This window comes from Schistocerca serialis, chromosome 9 (genome assembly GCF_023864345.2).
Source record: "Schistocerca serialis cubense isolate TAMUIC-IGC-003099 chromosome 9, iqSchSeri2.2, whole genome shotgun sequence".
Taxonomy (NCBI): domain Eukaryota; kingdom Metazoa; phylum Arthropoda; class Insecta; order Orthoptera; family Acrididae; genus Schistocerca; species Schistocerca serialis.
Window position 1 is genome coordinate 435,074,198 of NC_064646.1, and position 14,030 is coordinate 435,088,227.

A 14,030-nucleotide genomic window follows, 5' to 3' on the forward strand; every position below is an offset into this window, starting at 1 on the left:
CAAAAACACGAGCACTAAGAAGTGAGTGTAAATATGTGAGGTATTTACGATCATGTCGAACTGACATAAACAAAACTGCAATGCTGAATTTTATGCAATAGGTGTTCGTAGTTTTTTAAAAAAAGTTTTAGTACATGAGAATAAAAAAATACCATAATAATACCATAGTTTAAGTACATTATTGGAATTTCATTTAATGATTTAGAGGAAAAGAACATATTTGCAACTTGTGTGCCACCACATAGAGAGCCTAAGCAATGGCGTTATCCTACATTCTCAAACACATTAAAAAAGTTTCCTGAAAAAAGCTACGTTATCTACATTGAAATTATAGTTTTCTTGTTATCCAGCCCACTGGCATCTTCTAGTGTCATTCTTTGGTCTCTTGCAACAAAATTACATACTTGTTTTATAATCCAAGGTGATTCAAATTTTAATCTGTTCTGAATTTATCACAGTAATATCTAAAATACAGAAGTTATTTTGAATAAGTGCTTATTGTTGCCACTTTAATAACTTTCCTATGTGCATCTGAAAATGCAATGGTGTACACAGTGATATGTAGTGTAACAGTTACTACACAGTAAAAAATTGAACAACCTGTGCTTTTTATATACCACACAGTGTAGAACGTTTTATTACCTGATTGAACAGTGAATCATTCTCTCTCAGTTCTGTTAATAGATAGACTTAATGTGCTATGCGTACAAAAAATTAAGAATATATATAGTGACAAACTATACAAGGAAGTAAAGACCACACTTGAAATAGCAAATATTACAGATTGCATGGACTATAATGTGCAGTATAAATAATAAATCTTGATGGCAGTACTAGAGCCAAAGTATTAATACAAAACGGTATACCATTTCATGTAATGATCTTCTCACAGCCTTTTTTGTGGTGTTGTTGATTTACTGTTAACATTTTTGTTGTGCAGATTTAAGTGGTTTGGTGACTGTGCAGACATCAGACTACAAATTCAGATGTCTATGGTTAGATCTCTTCTAGGTCTTATGGCTTGGAGGTCATGCATTTAAGATGGTCTTTTCCTCCAGCAAGGTTTAATGTGTGTGAAAATGTCAAGCTACAGTGTGCTTTAGATCACGTATTATGTTGTGGGTTAGCTAATAACTAACTGGCCATGTGAACCAGATCACAGGCCAAAAGGTGGTGAGAGCTTACACCATCAGTAGGCTGTTGAAAGCACATTTTTTAGTTGTGTCATTGGCCCATCATTTGCCGAAAAATGTCTGATAAACCATCATGTGACTTTGTGTTCTATGTTGCTAGTGTAGGTTTTATTTATTTAATTTGCAGTATCATTTGAACAGCTGTAAGATATGTCAATATTAATACGGAAACATTACCTCTCTTTTGCAGATTCAACAGAAGCAACAGGACTTGCAGCAGCAGAAGCAGAAGCGACTAGGAGTGGTGGAACAACACAACCACATCTTGCAGAAGGTACTCCAACAGCGCCAAGAACAGCAGCAGCTGTTACAGCAACACCAGAGCCATTTTATACAACAGCAGAAGTCGCAACAAGATCAACAGAAATCAAATCAGCAGACACTTCACCTATTATTGCGCCAGCAAGAAGGAACGGCACACAAATGGTGTGATCAGATGGATCTTCAAAAGCAGCTACCACAAGAAGAACAAACACAGCGCCAGCAGTCATGCCTCAGAGTAGAGTTGCAAAAGACACATGAGCACCAACAACAGCAAGAGCATCATAATTTGCAACCACAGTGCCAACAACAGCTATCTCAGAAGCAGGAGTTAGAGCAAGAAATGCAGAAGGATGTACAGAAAAAGGAATTCGTGCAACACGAGCAGCTGCAGCAACCACAGGAAGGCTTACCCCAAAACTCACAGCCATCATATCATGTTCACCAGCAACAGCAAACTCAGGAAAGTCACATTGTGCATAACCAGGTTTTATCAGTGCAACAGCAGCATCAGCCCCGTCATGTGTCAACCATCAGACAGCCTGGTCCAGGCCCTGGTACAAGAACACTCAGCAGTATACAAAGGTATATTCCAGTGTGTGTGTGTGTGTGTGTGTGTGTGTGTGTGTGTTTTGTTTGTTTTTATTTTTAAGAAAAACACAGTTTGTGATATCCATGTACTTTGTGAGGATTTGTATTTAACTTCGTGACAACAGCTAGTTCAGTGAGGTGATACTTCTTTCAGACTGTGATTCGCTACTGTTTGCAGTATTTTTCCTAGAGAAATAATTAAAATGTAGGAGTCAGAAGTAACTGCTGGCTCTAAGACAGATCCTTGCCATATTCTTTTAGTGCCTGTTGTACAGTTGTACTATTTTGGTTGATCAAGTTCTTTCTTGTTAGAAGATGTTGATATAAATTTGTAGTCACCTATAGTGGACTGATTTGTGAAGCATAGAGACATGTAACAGGAAATAGTATTCACACTAGTTGTTAAGCTCTTGCAGTTTTATTAATAAAACTACACACATTCATGTACACCAACACCCAAAACTACAGTACAGCCCCACTGCCTTAGCGAGAGTGACTATAGATTATTTATTATTGAAAGCAGTTACCTGAGGCGATGGAAGTGGGGAGGGGGTAGGTAAAGAAGTGCAAGACAAGAGGGATGGTGAGGTAGAATGAGACAAGGCTTTTGACAGATTACTCAATGGCTGCATAACAAGTCAAAAGGGGTGAGATGTGTAAAGGTAAGGTCAGGCAGTACGAAACAGGTTAGTGGAGATTTAGGCCATGGTGATTGCGAGAGTGCAGGATATCCTGGAGAGACAATTTCTACCTGCGTAGTTCAGAGAAACTTCTGCTGGAAGAGGGTATCCAAAGTGCTTGCAAAGTGAAGCAGTAGGTGAAGTCATTTGTGTGTGGTGTGCAGCATTTTTGACAACTGGATAATCAAGTTTGCAGTTCCCCAAAGTTTTGCAGTGGCCACTTGTGTGAGTAGATAATTGGTTTCTTGTAACACCCACACAGAGTGCTGTGCAGTGATTACAGATAGCTGATGTATAATACGGCTGCTTTTACATGTGGCGATGCCTTTTATTGGGTAAGATATATCTGTGACTGGAGATGATGGATAGGCATTTTAATAACTGTCTAGTGCAGAGTTCTGCTTTTCCTGGTACAGATAAGGTCTGTGATTGCTGTGTTTGGGTGCAGGATGAGTTGGTGATCCTTCGTTCACAGCTCCAGTCAATACTGGCTGTGGTCATGCAGCTTGAGACTGTTTCCAGCAGGCATAAGTGTGGAAGCCTGGCTGTGGGGATGCAAGGGGCATCATGCACATCCCATGTGTCACCTGCTAGGTCCACTACTGTGGCCACCCTGGATGCTGCTCACATTGAGGGTGATCAAGTGGTCTAGTGAGAGGTTCCAGGGTATGATGGGCAGCAAAAGATGTTCCAGGTTCCAGTAAAGGCCTTCCCAGTCCATCTGATGAAGAGGTTTCAGGCACTATCTGTGACTGATAAGGCCCTGAACCAGGTGCCGCCGTTTGTCCTGTTTCAGAGAAAGATTCTCAGCCTGCAAAGTCTGGGCATTCACAGAGGGGTGGTTAATGGTAGTTGGGAGCTCGAGTGTTAGGCATGTAATGGAGCCCCTTAGGAACGTGGCTGTCAAGAAGGGGAAGAAATCTGGTGGACACACTGTGTGCATACCAAGGGGAGTCATCCCAAATATGTAACAAGTCCTTTTGGATTACGTGAAGAACACAGAGTGCAGCCAACTGCAGTTAGTGGCTTATGTCAGTACTAATGATGTGTGTTGCTTTGGATTGGAAGAGTTCCTTTCTGGTTCCTGGCAGCCAGTCTTGCTTGAGAGATGAAGGCAGGGCTCACGATGTTTAGTATTGCCAATAGGATGGATTGTGGACCTTTGTTACATAGCTGAGTGGAGGACCTGAATGAGTGACTCAGATAGTTCAACTGTGTAGGCTGCAGACTCCTTGACTTGTGCCATAGTGTGGTGGGGTATTATGTTCTTCTCCGTATGTCAGGGGTCCAGTACATGCAGGACATGGGTACACCATTAGTAGGGGCTGCGTGGAGAGGACTGGGTGGTTTTTAAGGGTGGAGGGTCTTGGGAAAGAACAAAAAGGGCATCAGTTTCAAAGAGTGCAGGGCAAACAGAGAACGAGGGTTGACCTAAGAATCACAGGTATTACAGTATTAAATTATTGTAGCTGTGTTGGGAAAGAGACAGAGCTCAAAAGCACTTATAGAAATCCCTGATGCTCAAATCCTTATAGATACTCAAAACTGGCTAAAGCTGGATATAAGTTCAACCAAAATGTTTACAAAGAACGGAATGGTGTTCAGAAAGGGTAGACTAATTGCAGTTGTTGGTGGCGTGTTTGTTGATGTTAGAAGTAGTCTATCTTGAGGTGAAATTGAAGTTTGGTAGTTCCTGCAAGTTAATATGAGTAGAGATTATACTTGACAACCAGAATAAATTATTAATTGTTTCATTTTACTGACCCCATAATCAGATGATACAGTTGCTGAAAAGTTCAAACAAAACTTGAATATTGTCTCAAATAGGTACCCCACTCGTACAGTTTTGGATTGTTGGTGACTTCAATCTATCCTTGATATTTTGGTGAAAATACATGTTCAAAACTGAGGGTGGCATAAAACAGTGTCTGAAATTGTACAAAATGCTTTGTATGAAAATTATATGAGCAATTAGTCAAGGAGTCAACTTAAAGTGTAATTAAGAAGTCAACTTAAAATGTAAGTGGTTGCTAAAACGTACATGACCTCATAGCAATGAATGTCCTAAGCAAATAGGATCATCATGATGGATACACAACTTGCTGACCACAAGCCCATTGCACTGAGTCTGAATACCGTAATACACAATTAGATATATACAATTATTTAATTGGATAGATAAAAAATCTGCTCTCCAAGCAGCGGCAGAACACACACATAAAAGACTGTTGTGATTGGTAAGCTTTTGGAGCCAGTGGTTCCTTCTTCAGGCTGAAAGGTTGAAGGGGGAAGGAAGAAGGGTGAAGAAAAAGGACTGGAGAGGTCTAGGAAAAGAGGTAGATTTTGGGAAAGTCGCCAGGAACTGCAGGTCAGAGTAGACTTACCGTATGGGATGAGAAGGAAAGACTGATCTACCCCTTTTCCTAGACCTCTCCAGTCCTTTTCCTTCACCCTTTTGCCTTCCCCTTCAACCCTTATGCCTGAAGAAGGTGTCATTGGCTCTGAAAGCTTGCCAATCACAGGTCTTTTGACACACACACACACACACACACACACACACACACACACAAGCAGATAAAATTCGCTTGTCATCTTCGTAAGAGACAGCTTCCATTCCTTCTGAATTAACTATGTCACTATATAGGCATAAATCAGATGTGAAGTAAATTCAAAGAAATTGTTTGGTAGAAGTTGAGAAATTTATACCAAGTAAATTAATAGGTGACAAAGCTGATACCCTATTGTACATAAAACAAGTCAGAACACTGTTGCAGAAGCAATGAAAAAGCATGCCAAATTTAAAAGAATACAAAATCCCCAAGATTGGCTAAGTTTTATGGAAGCTCAAAATTTTAAAGGAGTCGAGTGTGGGATGCATTTAATAATTTCCACAACAGAACTGTCTTGAAATCTGGTAAAAGAATACAAACAGATTCTGATCATATGTAAAATACACCAGCTGCAAGGTAAATTAATATCCCCCTGCAGGTCAGGGATCAGAATAGGCTGAGGTATTCCTGCCTGTCATAAGAGGCAACTAAAAGGAGTCTCTCACTTTTTGCCCTTTATGTGATTGTCCCCTGTCATGTTTGACCTCCATTTTTCAAAATTTCATGAAGAGCAATCCAATTGGGGAAGGGTGCCTTACATGGTGCATTGTGTCCATCGTGCATTGAGATCTTTAGCCCATTTTCTCGTTGTCGCACTGCAGTCCAGCTCATTCTCCATCTCTTGGATGTGGACACTTTCTTGGGTGCATTTTCCACCATGCACTACGCAGTGTCGCTTTTTGTGCCAATGATGACCATGGACTTCTATGCACCTCATATCCAGCATCATAGCCAGTCTGTTGTGGTGAGGCTGCCATGTACCCTGTTAGTTGTAGCCCCCCTGACAATACAGGAATCTCTCTGCTGATGCCTGGACGTATACCAAGGAGTAGATATCTGTCACCCTGGGGCATTGGGACTCTCGGCAAAGGACAACCTGCCAGGTGACTTTTGCTGCGGCTGTGTGGCGCCCGTGGGGAGGGCCGCTGGTCGGAGTGGGTGGCATCAGGGCGGATGACGCGCAATGAAGTGTACCACGTCATCACTTGCTGGTGATCAAACACCAGCAGTTTCTAAGTGTTCCAAGTCTCAGTACAATCTAAGAAAGTATGTCCTTAAATCATTTTCCTTCCTGGCCACACCATGGGAGGAACACAAGGCTAAGGATGGCTGTGAACCTTATTCATCTCAGTACGTCATATGTATGAGTGATGGGGACTCCTTTGTTTCGATGAAGCCACAGTTTTTTGTAGAGCATTTAGAAGACAAGTTTGGGGAGGTGGAGGGCATGTCCAAAATGCAATATGGGTCAGTCTTGATAAAAAACAGCTTCCTCTGACCAGTCACGGGCATTAATCGCTTGTAACAAGTTGGGGGATGTTTCTGTCACCATCACACCACGTAAGAGCTTAAATATGGTCCAGGGTATTATATTCCAGAGGGACCTTCTTTGGCAGTCTGACGACGATTTGCACACCAATTTAGAGCAGTTAGGAGTTCATTTCGTGCGACGCATCCATCAGGGTCCGAGAGATAATCGGGTTGCCACTAGTGCCTTCATCTTGGCCTTCGAGGGTGACATCTTACCCGAGAAGGTCAAGGTGATGGTCTACCACTGTGATGTCAAGCCATATACCCCTCCCCTCATGCGATGCTTTAAGTGCTGGAAGTTTGTCCATGTCTTCCTGTTGTGCTTCCAGTGTCACATGTTGAAATTGTGGACGTCCATCACATCCCAATACTCCATACACCCTGCCTCCCATCTTTGTCACCTGCAGAGAGCATCATTCAGCTTGTTCGCCAGGCTGCAGGATTTTACAGAAAGAGAGGAAAATCATGGAATAAAAGACCCTGGACCGGCTGACTTCCACTGAGGCTAAGAGAAAATACGAGTGCCTATATCCTGTGGCTATGACCTCCTCATACGCCACCACTACAAGAGAAGTTTTAGCCCCATTAGTTCCACGAATTCCAGTCGGCTCTCAGATCCAGAAGGCTACACCTGCCCCCTTGATGGTGGGGGCACACTTCCTCCCCTGTTGCTCCCGCACCACCTACCTCGGGAGCACTGCCCCCCAACCATCAGGGACAGCAGTCCCCTCTTCTCAGCCAGAGAAGTGTAAGTATTCTTCAGCTCCTCTTGCTAGGAAGGGGTCTATTGGGTCACTCCCTTCCCAGGTTTCTGCTAGTGGGAAAGATAATGCCTGCCAGTGGCTGAAGTGCCCAAAAGCTGGTCATAGGGCTTCACGATCATCCTCAGTCCCAGAGACTGAATCAGTGAAGCCCACACAGCCAGAGCAACCCTAGGAGCAGTGAGAAAAGTCCAAAAAGAAGACCCTTAAGACCAAGGAAATTGCAGTGGCACCCACATGACCGCTATCTACAAGCTCTGCGTCTGGGGGTAGGGTGGAGATTCTGGTGTCCGCTGAGGACCTAGATCTCACTGGACCCTCAGAAACAATGGATATAGATTGCTCAGGCAATAAGTTGGTGGCAGCAGGCGACTCTGAAGCGTAAACTGCCTCATTTGAATGTTTCATACCTTCCCAGTCTCACGATGTCATCCTTCAGTGTAATTACGCCGGTTTTATCCACTGCCTGGTTGAGCTATGGCAACTCTTAAGCTTTACACCTGCTTTCTGCATTGCCCTCCAGGAAATCTGGTTCCCAGCAATGCAGACCCCTGCCCTCCATGGCTATAAGGGATATTACAGCAACCGTAGTGACTATAATCGAGTGTCGGGTGGAGTTTGCGTTTACGTCCTAAACTCAGTCCATAGTGAAACTACATTCAGTCTGTAATGAAACTGTGCCCCTTCAGATGCCTCTTGAAGTTGTGGCTGTCAGGATAAGGATGATGCAGGAAATAACGGTCTGCATTGTATATCTTCCTCCAGATGATGCAATACCCCTGAATGTATTAGCTGCACTGATTGATCAACTCCCCAAAACGTTTCCTACTTTTGGGAGATTTTAGTGCCCATAACCCCTTGGGGGTGGCACTGTGCGTACTGGCCGAGGCAGAGATGTCGAAACTTTACTGTCTCAGTTCGACCTCTGCCTCTTAAATACTGGGGCTGGCACACATTTAATTGTGGCTTGTGGTAGTTACTAAGCCATTGATTTATCCATTTACAGCCCAGGACTTCTCTCATCTATCCACTGGAGAGCACATGACAACCTGTGTGGCAGTGACCACTTCCCCATCTTCCTGTTACTGCCTCGGCGTCAGGCCCACAGATGCCTGCCCAGATGGGCTTTAAACAAGGCAGGCTGGGAACTTTCACCTCTGCGGTCACCGTTGACTCTCCTCAGCATCGATGTGATGGTTGAGCAGGTGACACCAACAATCGTTACTGTGGCAGAAAATGTGATCCCTCGCACTTTAGGGTTCCGCCTGCGAAAGGCGGTCCCTTGGTGGTCGCCAGAAGTTGCTGAGGCAATTAAGGAGTGTCGGCAAGCTCTACAGCGGCATAAGTGGCAGCCTTCCATGGAGCACCTCATAGCCTTCAAGCGGCTCTGTGCCAGCATTCAACAGCTTACCAAAAGACGGAAGCAGGAGTGTTGGGAGAGATGCATCTCAACCGTTGGGTGCCATACGTCACCTTCCCAAGTCTGGACGAAGATCAGACGTCTTTTTGGGTACCAGACCCCAACAGGTGTGTCCCTGGCATTAACATCAATGGCGTGTTATCTAACGACGCAGACGCGATTGCTGAGTACTATGCTCAAGCCTCTGCGTTGGAAAACTAGCCCCCATCCTTTCGCACCCTCAAACGGCGGATGGAAAGGAAAGCCCTCTCATTTGCTACACGCCACAGTGAACACTATAACGCCCCATTTACAGAGTTGGAGCTCCTCAGTGCCCTTGCACATTGCCCCGACACAGCTCCTGCGCCAGATCGGATCCACGGTCAGATGATTAAACATCTCTCATCTGACTACCAGCAACATCTCCTAGTCATCTTCAGTCGGATCTGGTGCAATGGCGTCTTTCTATCACAGTGGGAGAGCACTATCATTCCAGTGCTTAAACCCGGTAAAAACCCACTTGATGTGGATAGCTATCAGCCCATCAGCCTCACCAACATTCTATGTAAGCTACTAGAACGTATGGCATGTCGGGGGTTGGGTTGGGTCAGGCCCTGGAGTCACGTGGCCTACTGGCTCCGTATCAGGGCAGCTTCTGCCAGGATCGCTCTACCATTGATAATCTTGTGTCCCTTGAGTCTGTCATCCGATCAGCCTTTTTCAGATGCCAAAACCTGGTTGCCATCCTTTTTGATTTACAAAAAGCATATGATACGACCTGGCGACATCATATCCTTGCCACATTATATGAGTGGGGTCTCTGAGGCCCGCTCCTGATTTTTATCCAAAATTTCCTGTCACTTCGTGCTTTCCATGTCCAAATTGGTGCCTCCCATAGTTCCCCCATATCCAAGAGAATGGGGTCCCGCAGGGCTCTGTATTGAGTGAATGTCTATTTTTAGTGGCCATTAATGGTCTAGCAGCAGATGTAGGGCCGTCCGTCTCATCTTCTCTGTATGCAAACAACTTCTGGATTTCGTACTGCTCCACCAGTAGTGGTGTTGCTGAGCGGCGCATACAGGGAGCCATCCACAAGGCGCAGTCATAGGCTCCAGCCCACTGTTTCCAGATTTTGGCCGCAAAGTCGTTTGTTATGCACTTCTGTGAGTGTCGTACCATTCATCCGGAACCGGAACTTTACCTTAATGACAATCCACTCACTGTAGTGGACACACATCAATTCTTAGGACTGGCTTTTGACTCCTGATTGTCTTGGCTTTCTCACCTCCTTCAGCTTGAGCAGAAGTGCTGGCAGCACCTCAATGCCCTCCGCTGCCTGAGCAACACCAACTCGGGTTCAGATCGCTCTATGCTGCTGCAGCTTTACCGAGCCATTGTTCAATTCCGCCTTAACTGTCTGTCATCCGATCAGCCTTTTTCAGATGCCAAAACCTGGTCTGGTTTATGGTTCGGCAGCACCCTAAGTGTTGTGTTTACTTGACCCAGTGCACCACTGTGGTGTTCGCCTAGCGACAGGAGCTTTTAGGACGAGTCCAGTGGTCAGCGTCCTGGTGGAGGTCGGAGTCTCTCCATTGCAGGTTAGGCATGCGCAGTTGCTCTCCAGTGAAATTGCACATGTTTGTAGTTCTTCTTCGCATCTGAATTACTCTCTCATTTTACCGCCCACGGTGGTTCATCTCCCGCATTGGCGGCCCAGGTCAGGGCTTACAATTGCAGTTCGTGTGTGATCCCTTCTCTATGAACTGGAGTCCTTGCTTTTACCACCTATACTTGAGGTTCATTCACGAACACCTCCGTGGTGTACATCTAGGCCGCGGCTTCGTCTGGACCTTTCACATGGCCCTAAGGACTCGGTTAACCCTGCGACTCTCCGCTGTCACTTCATATCGATTCTCGACATGTACCGGGGCCATGAAGTGGTTTACACCCATGGCTCTATGGCTGATGGTCACGTTGGCTTTGCCTATGTTCATGGAGGACATATTGAACAGCACTCCATGCCAGATGGCTGCAGTGTTTACACTGCAGAGCTTTTGGCCACATCTCGTGCTTTTGAGCACATCCGCTGATGCCCAGGCAAGTCATTTTTTCTTTGTACTGTCTCCTTGAGCAGCCTACAAGCTATCAACCAGTGCTACCCTCGTCATCCTGTGGTAGTGACCATCCAGGAGTCCATTTATGGCCTAGAATGGTAGAGTCGTTTGGTGGTGTTTGTGTGGACTCCAGGTCACGTCGGAATCCCAGGCAACGAACTTGTCGACGGGCTACGCGGAAACCGCTTATTGAGATCGACTTCTCTGAAACTGAACTGCATTCAGTATTACGCTGCAAGGTTTTGCGGCTTTGGGAGACAGAATGGCATAACCTCAGTACGTACAAGCTGCATGCCATTAAGGAAACTATGAATGTGTGGAAGACCTCTGTGTGCGCCTCTCGCAGGGACTTTATGGTTCTTTGTCGGCTCCGCATTGGCCATACTAGGCCGACACATGGTTACCTCCTCCGTCGTGAGGACCCACCTTGGCTCACGAATGACGGTCATCCATCTCTTGCTGGACTGCTCACTTTTAACCGCTCTGCAGCTGCCTTTTAATTTTCCCAGCACCCTACCTTAGGTGTTGGGTGTCAAAGCCTCAACAGCAGCTTTAGTTTTATGTTTCATTTGTGAGGGTGATTTTATCATTTGCTCTAAGTTTTAGCCCATGTCCTTTGTCTCTATGTGTCCTCCACCATAGTGCTGTCAGGGTGGAGGTTTTAAAGTGTTTCAGAGTGGCTGGCTTTTCCTTTTTTACTCTCATGGTCAGTTAGCCATAGTAACCTGCTTTCTTGTTTTAACCTCTTCTACCTGTTTCTTGCGTCTTTGTGGTTTTCTTGTCCCCTTTTGTCCATTTAAGTGTTTGCTGCCCTTCAGTCGTTGTTCTGATTTTTCCTTTCACTCTGTTTTGTGTTGTAAGTCTCATTATGTTATTCTCACCTATGTGGCATTGTTTCCTTCAGAAAAAGGGACCGATGACCTCGTAGTTTGGTCCTTCCCCCCCTCTTTTAAACCAGCCAACCAACCATAAATCAAGACCTTCACTGTGTGATAGTGATGGTAATATTACTGATGATAGTGGCTCTACAGCGGAGTTACTAAATACATTTTTCTGAAAGTCTTTCACCAAGCGATGCAAAGTAAACATTCCAGAGTTCAAATCAAGAAGAGCTGACAACATGAGTAACTTTGGAAGTAGATACACTCGATGTAGCGAAGCAGTTCAAATCACTTAATAAACAAAAGACTTCTGGTTCAGATTGTATACCAATTAAATTCCTTTCAGAGTATGCCGATATGATAGTTCCATACTTAGCAGTCATGTATAACTGTTCACTTGATTGAAGATCCATACCTGAAAAATTGCACAGGTCACACCATTACAGAACCCCCCAGGGGGTCCACAACTCTTTTGTGGATACGTGCGTAGCGAGCACGGGACCCCGAGCTAATGTGGCCCTCCTTCCTTTCCGGGCTGCATACCCTCCCTTTCCGCATCCTTCCCCATCTTCGCCCCCCCCCCCCCCCCTCACCTCTAGCTCTTCCCTTCCCTTTCTCCCCCTCTGGGAGTATGGTTTGTGCCTACGTCCGGAGACGGACACTCGAAACTGTTACAAATTCCTTGCTTTCTATACTTGCAAGTCTTCGTCCTTCCTCTGTCCTTCTCTTTTCCTTCCCTCTTCTCTTTGCCCTTTTCTCCGCTGCGGCGTTTGAGACCCCTCTTCTTTCCTTTCCCTTTCTATTTTTTCCTCCCTGTGCGTGTCTGAAGGCCGACCCATGCGCTTCCGTGCGTAGCCGGTGATGGGGTAACGCGTAATTCCCCGCCCCGGGTAGACAGGTAGGACACGTACGTACCCCCTGGTAACGGCTAGGCCCAGGGAGGAGTGATTACCCGAGCTGATACCTTCCGAAAGTGCCGATTGGTCCCTCCGTCCGTTTGTCGGGAGGTGTGACCTGAGGTGTGAACAATCACCTAAGGCGGGAGTGCCCTCAGAGAGGGCCCCCACAAGGGAGGAGCACGCCATCGGAGACGCCGGTAATCATGGGGGATTCTTCCGCAATGGTTTCCTCACTGTGTCTGCTCACAAGCGTAAGTTCACTGAGTCTCGGCCACAGACAGTTCTTCCATCGTTGCCACAGTTCCTTGTTGTTTCTCGGTCTGACGAAGGTCACGATTCCTCCACGGTCAACCCTTTCATTATTCAGAAAGGTGTCGACGCAGTTGCAGGTCCTGTAAAGTCTTGTTCCAGATTACGGAATGGCACCCTGCTGTTAGAAACAGTCAGTGGCCTCCAGGCACAAAAATTGCTGCGTACCTCACTACTACACACCTTCCCTGTCCGGGTGGAACCGCACCGTACATTAAATTCCTCGCGTGGAGTCGTTTATACACGCTCCCTCGATGGATTGTCTGACGAAGAAATTCAGCACTACCTGTCTGACCAGGGCGTAACGGCTGTTCATAGGGTTATGAAAAGGGTTGAGACGAACATCATTCCAACCCGCACTGTCTTCTTGACCTTTGACAAAGTTCAACTCCCATCGAAAATCAAAGCAGGCTATGAGATAATTTCCGTTCGCCCTTACGTCCCAAACCCTACGCGTTGCTATCGGTGTCAGCGGTTCAATCACACCAGCCAGTCCTGTTCCAATCCGGCGAAATGTGTTACGTGTGGCAAGGATGCCCATGAGGGTGCTTGTCCACCTCCATCCCCTCGCTGCATCAACTGTATGGGTGACCACGCTGCTTCCTCTCGAGATTGCCCCGTTTTTAAGGCCGAAAAGCTCATCCAGGAAATTAGAGTGAAGGAAAAGGTGTCGACCGTTTGCTGCTCGAAAATTATTCGCCAGTCGACAGCCCACCGTGCCTCAGACAGGAAAATACAGCACTGTCCTTGCTTCTCCTCGGCCAACAAAGGAGGCGGCCACGCAGACTTGCGACCTCACCTTTATTGCCACGGTCGTCAGATCGGCCAGTGCCAAGATCGCCCGTTCAACCCCACCACTTTCGCCTGCCCACTCTCTGGCTCACCCTTCGTCGGGTTCTGCTAAATCTCGAGCCCAAAAGTCAGACACCAAGACTTCGAAAAAAGAGCATACTCGTGAAGAGTTTTTACGTACCGCAACTTCCCAACCATCGGTTCCTCCTTCCTCTAAACATCATACTTCC

The 14,030-nt window shown here is 46.0% G+C and overlaps 1 protein-coding gene across 5 annotated transcripts in view; it reads left to right on the plus strand.

The window, feature by feature from the left end:
* The window catches only part of LOC126418458 (protein piccolo-like), a 344,054-nt gene that overhangs the window by 77,224 nt on the left and 252,800 nt on the right, over positions 1–14,030 (plus strand). For all 5 annotated transcript variants that reach the window (XM_050085227.1, XM_050085225.1, XM_050085226.1 and 2 more), the window contains exon 4: positions 1,384–2,039. In XM_050085227.1, the coding sequence (XP_049941184.1) occupies positions 1,384–2,039 (656 nt within the window). The remainder of the gene's footprint in view (positions 1–1,383; positions 2,040–14,030) is intronic.